Genomic DNA, 23,516 nt, shown 5'->3' with positions numbered 1-23,516 from the left:
CCCTCTCTAAAGCATGCACCCCGTCACCCCCTTGCCAAGTATCATAATTCTCACTTATCTTGATTTTTCTTTTTCATAAGACTATCAGAAATTATGTTCTCTATATCCTCTCCTAACCATGCCTCCCCATGTAATCTCCCTGCCAACTAGTCCTGGCACAAAGTAGGTCCTAAAAAAAATGACTTAAATGTAAAAAAAAAAAAAATACTTTGAGAGGCACACAGGGAACACTATCTTTTGAATAGTCAGGGATCTGAGGTTCATAAAGGCTCCAAGACCATAGAGCTGGTATGCCATATTGCTGAACTGGACACTAGATCTTGGACCTAAAGTCCAGTGCTTGTTAGGGAGGGTCCCTACATCCTGGTCTGCAGAATGGCTGCTGCAGAATCCCCAGGGCACTTGTTAAAAGCATAATCTGTCCTGCGCCAATACAAGAACTGCCTCACTGTGTTATAAAAACCACTGTGCCAATGGGGAAATGAGGCCAGGGACCAGAGCAGACCCACAATTACCAAGTTATTTTTCCTACAGGAATTTTAATAATAAAGGTGGTTTTTATAGCTGCAAGTGTATAGCTATAAAATTCAAATGTCACTGAATTAAATCCAGCCCTTAATTAATTATACTGAGGTTGTGCTGAAAAGTAATGGCCTTGTCCCCTATCAGCAGAGGTGCTGTTGTTAGCACAGACTACTATTCTGTGCTCCCGTTACCTTCATGAACCACTTTTAACACCGAGTGTAAAGTCACCCAAGCATTTGCAATCAATAGAAGTTTAAAATGAACAATTTTTCTTAATTAATCGACCTGTCACATTTATTACAAAAACGCTTACATGTATATTTTTGAAATTTCCAATATTTCAAGTTTTTTTTAAAATTTATATTTATTTATTTATTTATTTATTTATTTTTATTTTTATGAGACAGGGTCTTGCTATGTAGTCCTACATGTGGCCTGAAACTTGCTATGGAAACCAGGCTGGCCTCAAAACGTTCAGTGCTCTTACTGGCTCTGCCTTCAGGAGTGCTGGGATTACAGGTTTGCACCACCACATCCATCTTTTTGTGTACTTTTGAGTATTATTCTTAATTTATTTCCTCTGTTTCTGACATGCAGCAGGTGCCTTGTACAAAGGGCAGCCCAAGGTGTAGCTAACACTTGTAGGTTAGCATCAGTGGGTATGATACCTACCTTAGGAACGGAGTGGGGTCTTGTGATGTCTTCTGGAGATGCTCAGTGAGCCAGGAAGTCCAGTTCCTAGAGAGTGAGCTCTCTAGAAGCTCGACAACCGCCTCAGAAGCGAAAGTTCAGAAACGTATTCCTGGGCATGGCAGGCTCCTATCGCCTTTCCTTGCCTGTGACTCTAGGTAAAAATCCGAACTGACTAGGAGAAATTCATGAACATTTGAAAAATCTCTGAAAAATCTCTGAAAAATCTCTGGCTCAGTGTAAACATGACTGACACAGCAGCCAGAGGAGATAAGAAGGTGTGTCAAAGTTCCTTTTACTGTGATAAAACCCCATGACCAAAAGCAACTTGGGGAGGAAAGGGTTGAATTCATCTTATAACTCTCAGGTTAGGCTCTATCAATGAAGGAAGTCAGGGCAGGAAGTCAAACAAGGCAGGAACCTGGAGGCAGGGACTGAAGCAGAAGCCACAGTGGAACTCTGCTTTCTGGCTTGCTCATTCCTCATGGCTTGCTCACTCCTCATGGCTTGCTCAGCCTTCCTTCTTATACATCTCAGCACTACCTGCCCTGGGGGATGTCACCACCCACAGTGGGCTGCACCCTCCCACATCAATTATCCATCAAGAGAATGCCCTCTAGTCTTACCCATAAGCCAATCTGGTGGGAGTACTTTTAGTTGAGGTTCCTTCTTCTTAAAGGACTCTAGCGTGTGTGAAGTTGACCCCAAACCAACCAGAAGTGAGGCCAAGATCAGTCAACATTGTTAAGTACTCTCAGAGCTGCACTGGCACCTCTACTGGATGAACCTTTGTTAGAAACACCATGATGCTTTCCACTTTAGGAGTGAGGGCGGAGACTAAGTCCATGAGACCAAATCCCCTTCCTCTTTATCTTGGACTGTACCTAGGTCACTCTTCAGTCTCTCCACAGTTAAGCACAGACACAGGATAAAGTCCTAGATAGACCAGGAACAGAAGTGTGTCACTATTAAGCTCAAACTACATAAAGTCTTCTGGACGTCTTTGTTTTAGATGTTTTCAAAAGGAAGAAATAAACTATCATATTTTATACGTCATGTAATTTGTATGTTCATTTGTCAAAGCAGTTAGCAAGTGCTAATTCATATTCGCTAAGTCTCTGAATGAATGAATCAGTTGAGTCTTATTTCAGTTCTTCAGTATGAGTCACAGATTTATAATTAGAAAGTGATTCTCCCTATCCTTAGCTATCAAAAATGAGTTAGAAAAAAGAATGAGTTTAGGTTCTTACTGCTCAGCTAGAGACAATCTATACCAGGAAGTAAACATGTATACCTGTCAATCTTAAGAACAGACATACTGTCACAGCCAGACATTATGCAGAGAGAGAGAGAGAGAGGAGAGAGAGAGAGAGAGAGAGAGGAGAGAGAGAGAGAGAGAGAGAGAGAGAGAGAGAGAGAGAGAGAGAGAGAGAGTCTAAATTGGAGGTCTCCATTGGGTCCCTCCCCTAGCAGCTCAGGAAATTCCTCTAAAGAGGGGAGGAAAGACTGTCATAGTCATAGGGGATGGAGGACACCAGGAGAACGTGGCCCACTGAATCAACTAAGCAGAGCTTACATGGGCTCACAGAGACTGAAGTGGCAAGCATGAGGCCTGCATGGGTCTACACCAAGTCCTCTGGGTGTATGTTATGAATATTAGCTTGGTGTTTTTGTGGGACTTCTAACAGTGGAAGTGGTTGTATCTCTCATTCTTTTGCCTGCTCTTGGGACTCTTTTCCACCTGTTGGGTTGCCTTGTCCAACTTCAATATAAGGGCTTTTGCCTTGTCTTATCCTATCTTGTTTTGTCTTGTTTGACTGTCTCTTGGAGGCCTTGTCTTTTTTGAAGATGAAAGGAGAGGAGTGGAAGGAAGGGAAACTGTGGTTGGGATGTACTGTATGAGAGAAGAATCTTGAAAAAAAAAAAGGAATAGAGACTGGTCATTGATGACTGGGGCAATGAAGTGATGAAGGAAAGAATTCTAGGAGGCAGGCTTGGGATTACCCAAGGTCTAGAAAGGGCACACCAAGGACAAAATTGTTGAGAAATTTTGGAGTTAAATTTAGTAGTTGACAGAATCATCTTAGGATACTGGTCAGACTTGGATTTTTGGGTCATGTTAATAAGGACTGAACAGCAAAAATGGATGATGACCAGTGGCGCTCATGGTGGCATAGGCACGAGGAAAGAAAGCTTACGAGGTGGGCATTTGGGCTCCATCATTACACAGTTACATGGCTTTAGCACAGCTCTATAAGTTTCTCTGTGCCTCCACTTTCTGCATTGATGGCTGCTGAAAGAAATAGGTGAGAAACTATATAGTCAGTTCCTTTGTACAGCAGAAGGTCACAACAGTGGCAGCTACCATCATTGGTATCTCTGCTACCACACACTGTGAGGAGCAGTGCTGGGAACTTCTGGTACAATAAAACATACAGGGAAAAAAGGGTTAATAGGACAAGGAATAAAGGAGGGGAAGGCAAAGGAGATGGTGGTGGTGGTGGTGGTGGTGGTGGTGGTGGTGGTGGTGGTGGTGGAGGAGGAAGAGGAGGAGGAAAGAACAGTAGCAGCAGCAACAGCAGCAGTAGTATAAGAGGAAAGGAGAAAAATCTGTTATTGAGAAGAGATAAAACTGCTTCCATTTTGAAGAATTATGAGAGTTTCAATGTATTAGAAAAACAAGTAATTTAAATATGATGGATTGTCCCTAAACTTCATCCAGTTGTGAGGAGTTCCAAAGAGCTTAGAAGTCACCTGCAGGAGGTCTTGTTGGAGATGCCTCCAAAGTCCCCATCTCCAGAGAAGATTTGAAACCACCTAGGCTGGGCAGACTCTCATCTCCATGAGACTGTCCCAGAAGACATGGTGAGGTCCACAGCAGATTTAAATATCAGTTCAAGAGAGGGTGAAGACGCTGATGAGTCTACAACAAAATTGAAGTCTAAAGCAATGAAATACTGTAAATCTCATTCAGTTTGATACAAAAAAATTAAGCAAGTTATATTTAATCCAAATTTAATAGACAATGCCTCACAGTGAGCACATCAAAGCATTGTCTCAAGAAGCACCAGACTCTGTCTACCGTGCAAGTGTCACTGGGGGACTTTTCAGTTAAAGTATTTAAGACTCCTGCCTTAGGTTAAAGGATTAAGATCAGCTGGACATCAGCAACAGCCTATGCCAATATTCCTTGTAATGGGCGCTGTCTATCAATATCTACTTGCTACTTCTTGCTGGCCAGAAATACTCCAGGTTCTTACCTCCTGGCAATTTAGCATGAATTGCCCTATCACAGAAAATATGCACTTTTTTCTCAGTCTGATTTCCTTCCCCAAACCTTCATTTTGTGGTTCTGGAATGAACCCTTTGCTGTCCTGCTGTCCTGTGATCTCTCCTTCTACTGTTCCTCCCTTCCCTTGAACTTGAGCTCCAGTTGAGATCAGGTTTAGCATGCTCTAGAGACTTTCCTTTCATTTGCTATTTTCTAAGACTTTGCTGCAAAAGCTGCATACTGCTTCCTTCTATTCCACAAAGGAAAAAACTGAGTCAACTTTCCTTGTGAGATCTCAGGTAAGGGACCTCAGAGCTGGCAATAGTGGGTGGGTATTGATGTCATTTATTCTCATATAAGAGAGTCATAGAACTCTCAGGTCTATAAGAGCCAAGAGTATATCTATTTAAAGATCCTCTGTTTACAATTAAGCAACAGGTTTATAGTTCTGAATCTGCTTCTAAATTTTGTAACAAGGCAAATGCATTCCCTAAAGTGTTCCATTATTACCGCAACCTCCCTTTGTTAGTGATATTAAAAAGCAAATCTTTCTCTTTTATCCAAACCACTGCATGACTTTCATTGCTGTCATTTACTTCAATAAATTGAGATTTGATTTTATAAAACATTGTCTTTGGGAAATAAGGTGTGCATATGAACAAAAGTATGGAAAATGGACCACTTAACCAGAGGCTAGGTCAGAGCACAAACCTGTTCAGTCCAGGGAGAATTTTTCAAATTTTGAATTAGTTTAACTAAAAATGGAAATATTAAAAAAGTGTGATGTTTAAAAATATTTTTGGATAGGCTTATTTGGAAAAATCAGGTCTGGCAATGTTGACTTGCACTTTATTCTTTGGCAACAGTCTGATGGAAATGAGCTGTGTCCTCAGACACTGTACAGCAGGCAAAATAATGACTTTGCAAAGAGATCTTAATCCCTGGAACCCATGACGTGGTGGAAGGAAATTAAGGCTGCTAACTTGCTGAACTTAACCATGTGAACCCTTAGAAGAAGAGGAAGGAACAGAAGAATGTGCAGGGAACACATCTGAAGCTACATGCACCATTGTTGGCTTTGAAGGGGTCAGAGCCAAAGAAGACAGTGGCGTCAAGAGCCCAGGAATGACATTATTATTTCTTTTGTATTTGTTTTATGGATAGGTTTCTCTGTGTAGTCCTGGCTGTCCTGGAACTCACTCTGTAGACCAGGCTGTCCTGGAACTCACTCTGTAGACCAGGCTGTCCTGGAACTCATTCTGTAGACCAGGCTGTCCTAAAACTCACTCTGTAGACCAGGCTGTCCTGGAACTCAGGAGATCCGCCTGCCACTTGACTGATATTTAGATTATAATCAAGAAATTTTGTTCCACAGTCATCTGTTACATGGAACAAAATTCTTCCATCAGTTTGAATGAGAAAGGAAGGATTCTCCCCTAGAGCCTTCAGGGAAGAAGGGAGCCTGTCTCCATCTAGATTTCAGCAAACATAGTCTTTCCACATACAGGACTGTAAGAACTATGAGAATATCTGTGTTGTTTCAGGCCCTGAAATACATGGTCACTTGTAACAGCAGCAGCAGGAATGAATGTGCACACCGTGTATACTATGTACATCGCCCAAACTGTCCCTGCAACCAAAAGGGCCCAGAGATGAACAATGAGCAGTAAAAAGATGTTTGTCTGGGTGAAGATGAAAAGGTGGGAAGATGTGGGAAGCAGTCACAACTGTCTTCTACATTAGTTAAAAAAAAGGAAAGATACTCAACCTCACCAGTCACAAGGACTGTTGTCATTAAAATGACAGACAATAACAAGGAGTGAGGGTGTGGAGAAACCAGGCCTCTCTACACTGCTCATGGAGATGTAAAGTAATACCACTGTTTGGACCAAAGTTGGCAGTTCTGTCAAAGGGTAAACGTAAATGCTCCACACAATGAAACATTTACACTTTTAGAAATGTATTAACAAAGAGATGAAACTTAAAGCCACACATGCACATGAATCATTATAGCATCATTGTTCATTACAGCCCAAAGTGGAAACACCACAAATGTCAACGACCTGAGGAAGAAATGAATGAAAGGTGGCCTGTTCACACAGTGAACTAGTATCCTACCTTGAGGTATAATAGTCCCTTAAAGGGGATCATTTAGTTATAAAAGGACTGTGGTGTACATGCTACATAAGGGGATGGTATTAAAAGCATCCTTATTATGCCCAAGGATAGAGATCAGTAGCAAAGGACAAAGTACTGTATGATTCAATTTATGTAAACTGTTCAGGAAAGACAGGCTTGTAGAGGCAAAATGCATTGGAATTTTGCCTAGGAGATTGGGGAGTGATGGCTAAGGGGTGTCGAGTTGATTCTTGGAAGGAATGAAAACATGTTCTAAAGTTGAATGTGATGATAGATGTACAACTCTGAATATACCAAATGCCGTTGACTTGTGTGGGTAGTGGAGTTATCTGGTATATGGACAATACCTCAATGAAACTGTTAAAAATGAAAGAAATCCTCATTTGTGGGGATAGTTAAAAAGAAGATATAGATTTTCTGAATAAATATCTGAACTGTGCATTCATAGTGGACGGATTCTATGATACATAAATCATATCTCTTATATTTTTGGTTGTGAGCCTAGCCTTTAATGGCTGAGCCATCTCTCCAGCCCACATAAATTGTATCTCAAGAAAACTAAAAAAAAATTGTGGTCATTCAGGGTCACATTGTGGCTACTACTTATCCTGAACAAGTACAAGAAGGAATGGGAATTTCTTTACCTTTGAAATTCTGTTTATTTGGTGTGTGTTGGTATAAATGGTGCAGGGTCCTGAGCATCAGAGGATATGAGTATGGCTCACACAGCCCTTTCCCAAACATGTCCAAACAGCCTTGTATCCATTACTATTCACTTAGATATTTCTTTTTGCCCATGCCAGGATATTATGTTCCTCAGGTTCTTGCCATTATCATTTCTAATTAATCAACTGAACTTGACCCCTCAGGAGAACAGACAGCTAAGGGTTCTGTCATGTCTTCTGCATGTTCTACCTAGAGTTCTAGACAAAGGATGCATAGTGGGTATGACTAGAGGTGGTTGCAGACTCTCCTAGAAATCATGATGAAGACATACTATCCCTGATCTGCCCAACAACCCACCCTTCTTGCACCCTACTGGGCAGATGAGGAATTTTTTCTTTTTCCAAGTCTGCTTGCAACACTTGCTGGCACCTTATTTGTTTCCTCAAGTCTACTTGAGAGCCAAGTAAATTGGTTGTACTCTCATCTTTATCTTTAAGTAATATTGAAACATAGGTTTTTCATGGGCTTTCTATGCATCTGCACTTGAGAGCCTAAGGCCTTTGTCACTTAGGATTCTAGCCAGTAATAAAGTCCTTTTGATGGCAGGTTGACTCAGTCAATGGCTAGTACCATATGCCTCAGAGTACCACTGGGATATACTTAAGCCCATCTAGCTTTTCTTTTGATCTGGACACTGTAGCAAAGTTTCTTTTGTCAGCCTTTGCTACTGGTGACAAGGCCCTCTTTGAATTTAACTTGATGAAGAAAACTCGAGCTAACAATGGCTGGTTGAAAAAATTGAGGGCTGCCAATTTGAAATGACTTAACATTATGAAAAGCTTACACAATTCCTTTTCTTTTTTATTGCAGCTACTAAATCATGATGAGGAGGGGCACAGAAAGAATCCAAAACAACTACCTTTTAGTTTTATTCTCCCAGCAGACTCTCTATGATCTCTTTATTAGACACAATATGTGTCAGCTATTCAACTCACAAAAAGACAGGAAAACATGCCAGGAAAGGAGAGGCATTTTCTGTCTCCCTGTGCTAACTTGGAATGAGCTCATCTGTGCTCTGTCCTTTCCATGACAGATACACCCACTCCTTAGCCCTCATCTTCTTCTCATTTTCCACGGATGATGTCAAGCCGGCCTTAGAGTATCTTTTTTGTGATCTTATAAAGTCAATGACAACCAGAAACACTTCCCTTTTGGGTATGACTTCAGCAGTGATCTACACCTGGAGAGGCTCTCATCTGCATTGGTAAGTGGAGCTAACTGATCCAGATGGAAGCAATTTACCAAGAAACTACTGCTTCTCTTCAAAACACTGCCAGTACCATTCTGGTTAGGAAAGCTTCTGAGCAATGTGGCTCAGTGTGGAATCTGACTGGCCAAGATGGTGTTCCAATCTCTTGCTACTATGAGTACACATCAAAAACTCCCCTTTACCCAGCTCTGCTGTATCTGTAAATTAACTAGGAGGTATTGAAAATGAGAGTTTCCTGGGCCTCTCCCAGTGTTCTTATCACAAGCCACCTCTCTTGTCTCAATCCAGGTGCTTAAGCACTTTACAGTTGGCTAATCCAACTTCTCCAACTGCCTCAGAGACTGGGAGGAACAGTCTTCAAAAGGTGCTGGTAAACTTTGTAGTCCCTGAGAGTCTCTCCCCACTCTGAAAATTAGTTGACTTTGGTTTGATACTGCAAACAGTAATTCTACAAACAGTAAATCTAATAAGCAGTGAGTGCCCGAGATGTGCTGGGCACGACTAGTCTAAGCATTTTAAGTGAATGACTGATTTAATCATCATAGAATATTTCTGAAAGATACTGTTAATTTTCACAAAATCAGCAAGTTAAGAAACTGCATGGCTTTTTAGGCAGTGCTAAGTATGATTCAGACCTATGCTCTGAGGCTCTCTGGATCTACACAGGAGGTGTGGGGTACCCACAGGCCCTAAAGCCTGTACTTTTCTTAGGAAATTATCAGGCCACTTATTTATCTTGAGCCTCGGTTTTCTTTCTCTTTGACCTACATTTACACTTAAGTCCAGGAAAACACTGCAGTTTCTCCATGTGTACAGCAGCCCCTGGAGTTTACAAGAATCTACCTATAAGTGAACTAAGTCCACACCTGAAAGACATTGGTATTGAAGACTCAGGCTAACAACAGTATGGACACAAAGCTGAGCTGATGCTTTTCAATCTTAGAGCTGTTTTCACTTTAGAAGAGCTAGAGAAAGAAAGCTAGTATTTACGGTGTGAAGCATATGGCCAGTACTAGTTTAAGCTCTTTTTTTTCATTCATACACTATGTACACACATACATATGTACACATATACATACATATGTACACACATACATATGTACATACACATACACATATCTTTCCTCCCTCCAAGCCCTCACATATTCCCCTCCATACTCTCCTTCAAATTCATGGCCTCTTCTTCTATGTGATTACATGCATGTATGTCTATGTATATAGACATATTCCTAAATATAACCTCTTCAGTCCACATAATGTTACTTTTATGCATGTGTTCAGGGCTGAACATTTGGTGCTAGACAAGCAGTTGGTGTGCTCTTCTCTGGGGAAGACCACCTCCCTTGCTCCCAGCTTTCCTCAGTTTAAGCTCCTTTACACACCTACAGGCTTAACTTCACACCACCCTGTGGATAGTATTGCTTTCACTGATTCCCAAGACACTGAGGTTTTATACTTTTTTCAAGATCATGTAGCTAATAACTGATAATCAAATTTACAAGTGTTCAATATTCATTCCCACTTCCAAATTCAGGTTTGTTTAGCTCATCGCAGAGCAGCATCTTCGTTTTGTTTTGACATGGGGTTTCTCTGTAGAACCTCTGGAGCTTGCTAAATTGTTCAGGCTGGCTGAGAACTCATCTCTTTCTGCCTCGGCCTCTCAGATGGCAGGATTCCAGGTGTGAGCCGCTATGCTGGACTTAAGCAGGAGCCTACCGATTTTTCCATTTGAGATAGGCACCAGCCACTGCCTTCCCTAATCGGTAAGCATCATGAAACCCCAAACTTGCATTTTCTTACTGAATGTTTCACAACGTTGGCTGAGATGTGGATGACAACCCCAGATAAAAGTGCAAACATGATCTGAAGGCAACACCCCAATTTCAGCATTGCTTTGAGAAGAGCTGCTAGGAGGATTTATCAGCAGACCTGGACAAACTCAGCAGCAGCTGGCAGATGGGGACACAGTGTCTGTGGTCATACTCCATCATGCAGCCCCTTCCTCCCTGCTTCCTTGGTGCCCCACTAACCCCCCTGTTTCTCTGCTCTGGCTTTGAACCTCTTGGCAGCTCCCAAAAGCTTGCCTTCAAAGAGCTGAAGAGGAGCCTGGTGTTACAACAGCCTTTTTTAACCCCAGACAAGTTTCTATTTGTTGTATTAAATTCGGGCAAACAAGGGTATTTAGTCTGTGGCAGAGCTGAACTGTATCTAACTCAATAGAAACAAGAGAGTTAATCCACCATTGACCAACAGTTGGAAGCATGTCAGCAGTGCCCATGTAAGTATGGGTTGGCCAGGAGACAGCAGAAGAGATTTTAGAAGATTGTTGCTGAGCATCTGGGCTCTGTATAGAGAGAAGAATGAAGATTGAAACTGGAATACATTAGGGAAAAGAACCCCCCCCCCCCGGAGTTTAATTCACGCCAGGGCACCTTAGCCTGCCTTCTTCATTATCAGTTTCCATCTTCCCTGCAAAGCTGCTACAGATCCTCTCTGAGATTCAGCCTTAGGTCATAGGAGCAGAAGTATTCTTGCAAAACAGATATGAAAGGGAGTAGCATGTGTGACTAGAGTACAGTGTGACAACATAATCCCCACATAGACGGATGAGGTCAGTGTGGGTGATGCTGGCTTTCCTAGCATCTACTGAATCATCTGATGGGAGTAGCAATTGAAAAGAATAAATACAAACACATGCAAGACTGTTAGCCAGGTCTAAGAAAAAGGATCCTGTCTTGATAGGATCAGTGGGGCAGTGGAGGTAATGAATCGTTGAGCTTGAGGAGACCTCAGCCCCTTCTTGTTCTTCACACCAGCTAGGCAAAGGTATAACTTCAGGTTGTCTAGCCTCTAAGAAATGAGGTTTTGGTCCAGTTAGTATCTAAGGTTTCTTATGGTTTCAAAGGTAAGGATTTGTTCCAGGTTAAGAAGTTTTTTAAAAAAGTACATTGCTTCAACACCACAGCCACGGAAGGCATTGTACTCGAGTGTCGGTGATTTTAGTCACAATGTGCAGAAAGTTGTGTTTAGCCTGTGTGGATATGGGCAAACAATAGGTAAGAATACATTTGAACAAAACTCCAACTTGAATAAAGCAGAATCAGAGAGAAGTTCTTGGGAACACCCTGCTTTAAGCTATGACTACAGAACTTTAGTTGCCCACAGCCTTAACGTCTCTCTTGTTTTTTGGCAAGATGCGAGACAAGGAGAAATGACAGGATTTCCAAAGGCATTCATTAATTGTGGTTCACACTTCTCATGTGCTCCCCATCATGCCATGTACTGACATACACAACCTTTACTCGTTTCCCTCTGCTCTGAATATTTCCCATGTTTCCATGTACAAAAAATCCTATTCACCCAAACTCTAAGGCCTCCTCATATGCATAAAATGCCCCTGCCTACTCTTTGGTTTCAGTTGTAATACTTTATTCTCTCTCTTGGTAAACTTCATTTCTATTATGATTGTAGTTGATAAACTCCCTGTAGGTAGGATATCGGGGTCACATTTATCTATGCATCCTGTGACGTATTGTAGGCATCCAGTCATAAAGATTTCTGAATAGAACTGGATGGAGGTTTTCCGGTTACCTGCTAGTGTGACAGCGATGGAGACGGAGTCATACCCCAAGGCGTTTGTGGCATTGCAAGTATAGAAGCCCACATCAGCTTCCACTGGTGCCAAGATCTGTAAGGAGTCATCTGGCTGTAGAAGAATCCTGGAGCAACAGAAAAGAAACGTAGACCTGGTCAACTCAGCTGACTTTTTTTGGCATTCATTATAGGGAAGGCATGTAGGGGAGTATTGAGAACTATGTTCTAACAACTCCGGAAGACAAGATAGGATATTCAGGAAACCCAGGCTTTCTTGTTGATTTAATTGGCATGTTGGTGATCTCAAATGGGGGTTTTGATTTTTTTTGAAAAGCTTAATGATTACCTGATCTAATGTTATTAGTTGGAACAGACAATGGTTGTACACTGAATACATACAACATACAACATGAGAGAGGATGCTAAAACAAATGCCCACAGAGATTGGGGAAAGGCTTATTAAGGAAAATGAAAAGTTACAAAGGAGGAGTGACTTCTGATTGGATGGTAGGAAGAACACAGGGCTTTGGGATATAAAAGGAGGCACCCGTTGAAGCAGCTATGGACCACTTATTGAACATCTATTGTTTTCATTAATCTACAAATACAGATGCAGACCATAGGTCATATTGCATTCATCTACCATAGTATTACAGAGGGCCTTCTATAGAGAAGATGCCCAGTATAATGAAGTAAAACTTGCCCTTTGAGGTCATGGACAGACAGTTCTAGAACAGCACATGATACTTGAGATATTTTTTCTATCTAAAGAGGATGACAAGAGTGAAATTGTGGGCACCTATAATGAACTTCAAATCCCAGTTCCAGTCTGTCCACTAACTTTCCCTTCCTAGATTTATAACGTTTCTAAGAACTACATGCTCTACCATGGCAGAGTAGTGATTAATGATGGTGCCTTGAACCTCAATGACTCTGAGGCTGACAAGACTTTGAAAGTGTATGTAGTTGTGGGAATCTAGAGGAGAGAAGGGTGGGAACTAAGCTATGCAGGGCCTGGAGCAGGTCAGGTGTTACGTGGACAGATCGTTCCTGTCACAGAAAGGTATTTGTGACATTCCACCTTATTGTCCTTTCTACTTGCCTAGTTTCAAAACACCCAAAGAACTGGCTGTTAGTGTTAACACCCACCCCTAGGGACCAAGCAGGCTCCAGAGGTTCACTTGTTCAAGAAAGAGGAGCACTCTTAGGGCCTGGCGGTTAATTGAATGCCAGGAATCAGCACGCTTGCCCCAACAATATTCTCCAACTGGATATTCGTTTTGTTTTCTTTACTGTGTCCCCTGCAGGGTCCCTCTAGACTCAATGGCTTTGAAGGTCGGCACCACCTCTGGTCACCTCTCAGTGTTTCTAATGTGAATGACCAGTCTTGTGACAAACGACTCTCCTCAGCTCTTCTGCTCGCTGTGGGCTTATTGTGGTGTGATTTTTACCTCTGTCAGAAGGAAGGCAGGAGTGGAACTGCGTCCCCCAATCTAGCTATGTGTGGGCAGTTCTGTTTAAAACATAATGGGGAGGAAAATGGGACACATTAGCCACAGGGAAGTTTTGTAGTGATTTCCACTTACTTTAGTACTGTTCTAGACCATCACTAATACTACTGGGGACAGTCCTGCTTCTGTAGCATTGAATAGGGCTAGAACTGCATGGGGGATGTGTAGCTAGAGTTTTCCTGCCTGGCCCACAGTCAGGACAAATCTTTGTCACCTGCCAGTTCCACAGCCACTCAGACCCAACCAAGTAAACACAGAGACTTATATTGCTTACAAACTGTATGGCCGTGGCAGGCTCCTTGCTAACTGTTCTTATATCTTAAATTAATCTATTTCCATAAATCTATACCCTGCCACGTGGCTTGTGGCTTACCGGCAGCTTCACATGCTGCTTGTCCTGGTGGCAGCTGGCAGTGACTCCTGCCTTCCTGTTCTTTCTTTTCTCCTGTTAGTCCCGCCTATACTTCCTGCCTAGCCACGGCCAATCAGGTTTTATTTATTGACCAATCAGAGCAACTTGACATACAGACCATCCCACAGCACAGCCAAGTGCAGACCATCTCAGACACCTGCACTCAGGCCCGTGGTCCTAATCATCCTCTATGCGGACCTGCTGGGTAAAGCCACGAGGAACCCAAGAACGGGTTCCCACAGGACATACAGAACATCCCACAGGAGGGATGACTGGAGAGCTACAGGATATTGTATTGTAACTCATCCACTCATTCACTCACACATTCATTCATCCTTTGATATTTTTTCTCTAAGTCAGACAGTTACATGTCAGTTTGCTTCAAAGAAGCTAATAAGAGAAAGATGGCTATGTAAGTTATCATCTCTGATAACAGCATCACTGTTTCCTAAAGGAATCTTATCAGATGCAGCATAATGCAACAGAATTGCTAAGTCTCTTCAGGTGCTCAAGCTGTTTTAGATTTAAAAATTGGAAAAAACAGTAAAATTGACTATGATTTAAATCCTTATGATGTCCCAGGAATATGCACACTTCCACACAATTGCTTTATAAGAATAGCAAAAGCAGACGGCTCCAATTTAAATAGACTGTAGTAGATCATATTCAGTTTCACCACACTGAGAAGGCAGGGGGTTAAAGTTCACTAAATCCTCAAATCCATTAGCCTAGTTGCCTCCCTACAAGCAGCAGCATTTCTCCTTTCCTTACAGACAGGATTCCTCAATATTTGGAGCAGGAGGCTAGAAGATTGTTCTTTTGAACTTTACTTTGGTCTTGCTAGGATCTAAGTGCTAGTCATTGGCAAACCTCTTGACTTCCTACATTAAAGTCTATCAGCTACTAAAATGTAGATGCAGTATGTTTCCTACTTAGCAGAGAAACTGCTATTCATATGAATAATGCAGAGAACTTGCAAACCACTCTTTGGTATTTCTATTCCCAGTATTTCCTGCTAGTAATGCTTGATTCTTGTGTGTGTGTGTGTGTGTGTGTGTGTGTGTGTGTGTGTGTGTGTGTGTGTGTTGGGTGTGAGTGAGGAAGTAGAATGGTCACATGATACTGGATCACATGACATTCCAGTCCCTCTGAGTTTATTAGCTCTCCATATTCAGGTTCCTTTCCCACAGGACTAGTATACTTGTTTGATCTTATACAAAATGCACAGATCTCACCCATGCTGAGCTTCTGAGCCTGACCCCCCCTTTTTAGGTAAAGTTTACCTTTCATAACGACATCAGTTACTCTGAGGATTGACACAGCTGAATAAGCCATAACGCCTAACCCCAAACACAAGTCTCAATCTGAAGTTGGAAAAGAATTCCTCTATAGACAGAGGTGGTGAAAAGGGAGGAGATCCATTACACTTGGCACAAAAAAAAAAATCACCTCTAAACTAGAACAATGAAGATGGAAAGGAAGAAATAGTGACCATGAGATTGAACTATGTTTACTTTATGCTTTTATCCCATAAATGGAATAACAATGAAAATAAGCCATTAGATTTGCCTTCGTAAAAGCTTTAAATGTCATCTTCAGAAAACCAGTCCACACAGGCCTGCATTGGTCACTGTATACATTCATGAAACTTTAGGTCAAGGGTACACAGTTATTTGCAGGTGGAGCCAGGATTTGAAGTAGGCTTTCTCTTTTGATTGGACACTTTTCTGCCTCTAACCCTGTAAGATCTTCTGGACCCATTGTTTCATCTTGTGTTCTTGTAGTTAGAAAGCTGTTCATAGTGGATTTTAGGTACGTTGGTCCGTGTAGAAATTTTATTCGCCCTAACAATCTGTTGAGGTCAATATTTTTTAGGGCAAGGGGGATCTTGATTCCTATTTTGTTATAGCTGTAGAATTGGTCAGTTGGGATTGGGAGGCTGCCACAGGGGGAGCAGGAGTTTTGGAGAGAATTTTGGGGGGCTCTCTAGGAAGAAAGGGCTAACTGTGGAGAATGGGTTTGCTTTGCTCTAGCCTGGCAAGGAGGGAGAAAACTTCCCCGTTTTTCGCGGTGGGGACACAGGACTTTCTGTATTTTAGGCATCTACTCTATTAATTTAACTTAATTTGTTAGTAGTTGATTTCTGTCAGCTTGCATTTAGGCTTCAGGGTTGACAGGCCTGTTTGGAATGGACAGACACAGGAACATGGTGCCATTTTCCAAGTGAAACCAGAAAGATTTCTCTGGTGCTGAGTTGGAATTTGAGGAACCAGAAGATGAGGGGGCACGAAGTGGGCATAATTAAAGCCTACAAAATGAACAGCACAGTGGTCATATCAGGTAGGGAGGACTCCCTCCCCTACCACATATTTCTCTTTTGTTTAGTAGCTAAAATGTATCGTTTCAGTTCTTTGACTATTCTTTTGGTTAGAAAGTGCAGACTTGGCTTTCTGAGACCTTCACATAACACTTCTTCCACATTCTTTCAAACTTACTTCCCATTTTAAAACAACCAGTCCCTTTAGACAAGATGGTCACATTGACATTAGCTTGGGGTGAAAGAGAAATCCTTCCATATCCTACCTACTCTTCCAAATTCTCCCCAACTAATCCAAGTTCTATTCTGTTACAGTACTACAGTTCACAGGAATTCTTCCTTCATATGGCCTCCCAATTGTTCTACAAAGATCTTTTCAATCTACAGGGTTTCATTTCTTCAGCTAGACTGTAAATGATTAGCTCAAGGGTGATGATTCTCTTATAGTTTCTTCTTTCATGTTCAGCAGAACGATGTCATGTTGAATACATTCTTGTTTAAGTTACCTTCAAAGCAAATGGGCTGAAAGTGATCAAAATCACAATGAATCGTGGTGGGTAATGGACTAGAATTCAGACTCCAGAACTCTATGGACTGGGTTCCAAGTCAGGCCTATCATGAATTAGTTCTTTGTGGCTTTGGACAAGTCATTTCTTTTAATTTCACAATGATAGTCTCCTCATCTATAGATGAGAATTACAGCACCTACCTAGGGTGCTGATTCCATTTGCATTTATACGTTTGAAGCGTAGGAATGGCTGGGAACACGAGACATTACAGAAGTGAAGTGACTTTTGTTCCTGTTGCTCTCATCACTATACTTATTTTTCCTTCTTCATGCCCAGGGCCACACATTATGGATGCTGTACAGCAATGTGTTAAAGATGTTTTGTGTCTTCTATATAGCTCAGGTTTTCCTGGGACAAGTTTTCCTCCTGCCTCTGCCTTCCAAGTGGTGGATGACAGGCTTGTGACCTTATATTCAGCATGGGGAGCAGTTTGGAGGTGAGTGAATGGATGAGCGACAAGGAGCTTTCAAACAATATCGTAAACTCAGCACACCAGGGAAGGGAGCATGGGGCTGGCTGTGAACGATGGGGCTGTGGAGAAGAAAAGAGACAAAGGCCATGGGACACACTGGCTTGGGTTGGCTACCTCTGCCTCAGCACTGATCTTGACGCAGGAGCCTCTGAATCAGGACAACCAGTTATTCCATAACCAATGAATCAACAATTTAAAGAAAACCAGCCAGAATCCTGAAATTTTAGGGAAGCACAAAACAACAGATCAAAAGAATGAGAATCAGCACACAGTAAATTTAGGAGCAAATAGGCAAACTTAAGAGCATGCATAAAGAACTTGAAAATACTGTGTAGATTGAGGGATGGGTCTTTTCCTTATCTTGAGTTGAACATTTCTTTTCCTGCTTGCAGACTCTGGAGAGTAAGGTAAAAGGTACCACAGAGTGGGAATGAGAACCGGTGTTTATTGCATAGGTGTACATGCTTTAAGTCTTTTTATTCCCTCACCATGTCACTGGCTGAGTATTATTTTTGAAAGGAGGCAAAAGCTTGGACATAAGTAATTTGTTCAGCTATTGCATGCTGGGGTCAGGAATGGGGAATGACTTTTGACCGTTTTTCAACCCGACTAAATGCTGTCATCTACTGAGGCCAACTAGGAAGACTAGCCTCATTTTTGGTAGGGGGTAATTTGTGCTAATGTTGGTCATTCCTTAGGGAGACGTGCAATACGATGATTCAAATCTGGATTTTAAGAAGTTTGAAGAAGATGAAGAAATCTCTCTAAGACGGCCTCCTCTGTGAGTGAGAATTCTTTTGTGAAACCCCGAATCACAGTAGCCCAGAGGCTTACAGTGGTGTTTTATCTTGTGCAGATATTTTAGGGAACTGACTGAGGTTTGTGAAATTTCCTATCACTGCTTGGCCAAAGCAACTTTTTAAACCTTCGATGTTTTTCATGCAGTTGCCAACTAGAAGTTATTTAATGCTGAAGCCTCCCAATTGTGCAGATGGAAGTACAGAAAATATTTTTGGAATGGGAAAGGCCACCTGACCACACATTCTTAACCCCGTCCTTATGCTTCCTGCCAAAGATTTTCACTTCTTTCTCTTCAAAAATTCACAGGGTCTTGAATTTGCTAATGTGGATAGTTTTATCTGCTTGTTGGGCAGTTCATTTCAAACTATAAGCTCTACATGAAATGCATCTGAGTGAATTTTCTGGCTGCTGGGTGGGGGATGTCTTCAAACTCTAGTCAACATATGCTTTGGTAAATGAAGTCTCCCTGTAATGCTGGATACCAGTGTGGGTACTGTCAACAGCTGAGGGTGGAAATGAGCAGCTCACACAGCTTATACCCCAAATGTTTACTGTTTGGCCCTTTGTAAGGAAAGTTTGCTGACTTTTCAACATGCATTTTCAATTTTGATGTGTCTTACTGATTTCCTCATTTATCAAAACAATACCCCACATTTTTTCACAATCTGGTGATTTACCAAGGACTGCCCTTCTAACAAGAATAAACCACATGCAAGCGGAACCTGAAGACACCCTCTCCCTAGCCTTTGAGGGAGAACCAGAGTTGACTCTACACCCCACGTCTTCTTGCTGGTGTCCCCTGATGTGTCCTGCCTGCTCAATTCATGAGCATCATTCTGTAACCTCTGCATTCTCCCTCGGTGCTTTTCTTTTGCTGAAGTCTAAGTATTTATTGGGATGGTTCCGACTTCTCTGGCTTGCTATTCTTACACTCTTCAACTGGGAAAAACATTTGTCATCTCCATTTCCTTTAGTTTTGTAAAGGAAATAAGCCAAACCAAATTGAAACTGGTTTATTTTCCCCCCTCCATCTTCGCCGCCTCCAGTTTTTATATTATCTACAAACTTGGAAAGTACATTTCATGGACTTATGATTTTTACATATAGCATTATTCACAACTATGGTTCTGAAATTGACCTTAGAGGAATTTTTCATCTGATTCTTTCTTCCATTCTGAGAAGTTTCCATCTGTGGATTCTCTGTGTTGTCCAAGATAAAGCTTTCCAAGTACTCCTTAATTCATCTCCTGTTCAACACTACTTTGGAACACTGTCGAAAGTGTCCTGGCCAGAACACCACTGAGAGCCTACAGATTTCTCCGGTCAGCTGGTCAACATAAAGCAATGGTAGAGTGCTCAGCTCTGAATGGACATCTATATCCTACTCCAAAGCTCAGGGTTCATCTCAGCAGAGGGACTGGAAAGACAATGGCTGTTGGTCTCAATGACAATGGTTATGGATACTGAGAAATGGGCATCTATCATGTATTACATGTATTACGGACATTATTTTGGTTCTCTACCGCTATGGTTTAGACAAGTATCTTCTTCCAAGGTCCATGTGCTCAAAGTAGGTCACTATCCTTGGGCACTGTTGGGAGGTGGTGGAACCTTAAAGAGGCGGAACCTGGTGTGAGAAATGAGGTTATAGTGATGTACACTTGAAGGGCTATTGGGCTATCCTTCCTTTCTTTATTTTCTAGGGTGAATAACTTTCTCTGCCATATGCTTCTGTTATGATATACACAGGCCCAATGCAACAGGGACAAATGACCACTATTGAGATTTCCAAGACCGTGAGCCAAAATAAACCGTTGCTGTTTTTAAATTGTCCATCTCACGTATTTTGTCATGGTGATTAAAGGCTAGCCTGTCTCTATCCTTAATGCTCTGGAAGATAAAACAAAAGTTAGTGTCTTTTTTATTGATATCATTTTAATTTAACTAGCAAGAAAACCAAGGTTTTAAAAGGTCAAGGTTGATACATTAAGTGGCAAAACTGCAATTTGTGTCCAAGTTGCTCTGATCCCAGCCTGACTGTCCCTGACTGCCTTCTGTAAATGGAATTAAAAAGAATGAAAGAATAAGGGGGGGGGCATTCTGAAAAGAAAGGACTAGGGACAGGCTTAGGGATTAAAAGGAAGAAACTCCCCAGCAGTCCTTTCTCTAAATCACTCTAGAGATGGAATATCCCCTATGAGCTGCTTCCTACCCTTAAGGAAAATATAAGGATTTCTCCTAAGTATCTAGCTTCCTCGTGCTCACCTTCAGAGTTTTCTCTTGAAAACTCTGTAACTTCCAGGGCAGTCATGCTTACATGTTTTAAGGCTTTTATTGTCTGAACTACAAGTACTACATGCTACTGGCTCACCTTTGGTATAAAATGTTAAACAGAGCAAAAATGTTGCTGAAGCTATGGTTTGATCAATAAAATTTGGTATTTTTTGAAGGCACAGATCAAACTTTATCGGAATTTGGTAAGCCCATCACCAGTGACAATTTTAGAGAACGTGGCTACTCATTTCTGTAAGGAGGTCAGTGCGGTCTTTACAAGTATTACTTTTAGAGTCACATTCTTATCGTGGAACACTGAACTGCTTGTATATAATACATGAAATCTTGCTATCAGATGAGGAAGAGGGCCATATGCTAGAGTTTTCAGCTAGAGGTGTGGTGTGTGATATACCTTATCCAAATACAAACTGCAGCTGGCCATTACCTGAATTTCAACTCAAAATGTGATGATTTACAAAGAATACTTGAAAAACAATAAACCATTTAGCTTCTTCATGCTTCTGATCTTGGTCTCTGAATACCTATACATAGCCCTGTAGACATACAAAGGTGGCACACAGATGTAACAACTGTAAAGGCTACTAAGTGCCTAGTGTGTGCCTAGCATTGTGGGTGTTAGTAACTGGCTTCATCTAGGTGAAGGTGAAGCTACACATAGACGAAGCAGCTACCCCTAAGACAGACACGAGTGAAATATCAAAGTCTTATAAATTGGAAGCCAGCTTGCTGGAATACTGAATGCTAACTTACACCAAGTTTAGTTAGCTCTGATAGCTTCCTTAACAACAATAGCAAGACCATGTATTTAACCAAGCCCCCCGCCTCCAAAAAGGAAAAATCAATAAAGACAAATATAAGGAAAGGCCTCAAACTCCAACTCTGCACCATATTGGGGTGGTTGGAGCAAGCTCGTGTGACCTCTCTCTACTACAATTTCAACATCTGTGAAGTTAGGATAGTAATGTTAAAGGATTATTGTGGGGATAAATGAGTGCCTGAAACTCATGGAAGAGTATAAATATTAGCTGTGACAGTAATGAGCATGACGGTTTCTTCATGGGTCTGCATGTGATGGAAGAGAGGAGGTCAGAAGGTATCTGCTCCCCATTTTTATTAGATTATATGAATGCTTCCAAGCCATACACCCTGTGTCACAGAATCTTAGCACTTTCTTAAATGTCTCAAGGAGAGAACATGTGAGCAATGTGTCCCACTTTTGTTTAGGATAGTGGTTCTCAACCTGTGGGCTGAGACTCCCTACATGGGTCACATATCAGATATCCTGCACACCAGACATATACATTAAGATTCATAACAGTAGCAAATTTACAGTTATGAAGTAGCAGTGAAATAATTGTATCATTGGGGTCACCACAACATGAGGAACTGTATTAAAGGGTTGCAGCATTAGGAAGGTTGAAAACCACTGGTTTAGGAGTAGGTGTCACTTTCTAACTCTGCCTATCCTGAACAAAAGCCACAGAGACCATGGCCTCCCAACGATTAGGAACTTCCTGTCTACACACTCGCATCCACTAGAGAGTCCGTTGTTCATTTATTTCACCTTTGTGTGTACAATATGTTCTTAGAAATCTGGAGAAAATAAAACATTTTTAAAACATCTACCTTTCAGGAGGTAAGTTAAAAAAGCAGAGAGCTAATTCTGACGCACAATGGTAGGGGGTAAGAAAGACTTCAGACTGGGGTACATGGCATCCTGCGTGAGGTTATCTGACCCAGCCTTTGGTGTAAGGATTTTTCTGAGGAAGAGCAAGAATTAGCCAGACACAGCAGTAGGAAGGTCCCATGCAAATTCATACGCTGCAAGTAAACAGGTATTGCTTGCTGGCAAAGTTCAGTGCCATGAGCTGGGATCTAGTGAGAGATGAGGCCAGAGGGAGGGGCTGATGTTAGAGATAAAAAGTGCCATGTATTGTGCAATGGTATTTGGAGCTTATCCTCAAGTGATGACAGGCCAGTCCTACTTTGCTACAATTCCCATGCTATAGAATAGTATATGTCAATCTGTCAAACTGGGAAGTAGATTGTGTCACTTACTTTCTTGGCTACTATTTCCAAAGCTTCCCTGGGACTCTGCTTAGTCCGATAACCTCATTCCATCCCACACTGTGGCCAAATGAATTTCTTCTAGGGCTCTATAACACAACAGACTCACTTTCCCCTTAGAGTTTTTGTATAATTTGCCTTTTGTCCAGAAAGCCTCTTTGTCTTGGCAGCATATTCTGAGCACTGGTCATCATTTGGATCTTGGCTTACAGACATCACCCCAGAGTGTATGTCCAGAGTGGTCACTAAGGCCTTCTCCATCTCATATTCATTTTAATTTTGTACCTAAACACTTACTACCATCGTTTCTTGTTTAATTTTCTGTGTTTATCTTCTTTCCCTCCCTCTTCTATCTGTCCCTCTCTCCCTCTTATTTAGTATCTCTTTGGTGTCAGTTGCCATTTGAGCACTAGAATCAGAGCCTTTCACGGATACACTACTAACAAGCGATAATATGATGCATCAAATAATCATAAAATTCTGTAAGTCAAATACCAGAATTAAAGGGCTAGAGAACAATTGGGGAGGAGCGGAGCCTGTTTTAGATGGCATGATCAGGAAAGCTCCCTCTGATATGTGTTATTGGACTAGAACTCTAAATGCAAATCAACTGTAAGAAATATGTACTCCTGTTTCATGCATCACAATATTCCCAGTGAGTTGATGTATAGGAATAGTTGGGCATATGCTCTGTTCTCATGACCAATACCACTTTTAAACCTTTGGCTTCCTAATTAGATTGAGCTCCATCCATCAGAAATGGGTCTTGTTTTTCATCATTCTCAGTGTCTAATACAGGATCTGCTGTGGTCGGGCTAGGAGAGTAAAGGAAGAAGAAAACAGTGCAATGAACCAGACTGTCACAATACACTCAGGACACCTTGGAAACGACTGTCTGAGAAGCTGACATGTGCTTC

General features: G+C 41.6%; 1 protein-coding gene across 6 annotated transcripts in view; it reads right to left on the bottom strand.

The window, feature by feature from the left end:
* The window catches only part of Adamtsl1 (ADAMTS like 1), a 933,106-nt gene that overhangs the window by 69,357 nt on the left and 840,233 nt on the right, over positions 1 to 23,516 (bottom strand). For all 6 annotated transcript variants that reach the window (XM_076564473.1, XM_076564474.1, XM_076564475.1 and 3 more), the window contains one exon: positions 12,153 to 12,280. In XM_076564473.1, the coding sequence (XP_076420588.1) occupies positions 12,153 to 12,280 (128 nt within the window). The remainder of the gene's footprint in view (positions 1 to 12,152; positions 12,281 to 23,516) is intronic.

The sequence above is a fragment of the Peromyscus maniculatus genome, chromosome 2 (genome assembly GCF_049852395.1).
Source record: "Peromyscus maniculatus bairdii isolate BWxNUB_F1_BW_parent chromosome 2, HU_Pman_BW_mat_3.1, whole genome shotgun sequence".
Lineage (NCBI taxonomy): Eukaryota > Metazoa > Chordata > Mammalia > Rodentia > Cricetidae > Peromyscus > Peromyscus maniculatus.
Note: the sequence above shows the minus strand (reverse complement) of the source record. Positions and strands in the feature narration are given on the sequence as shown.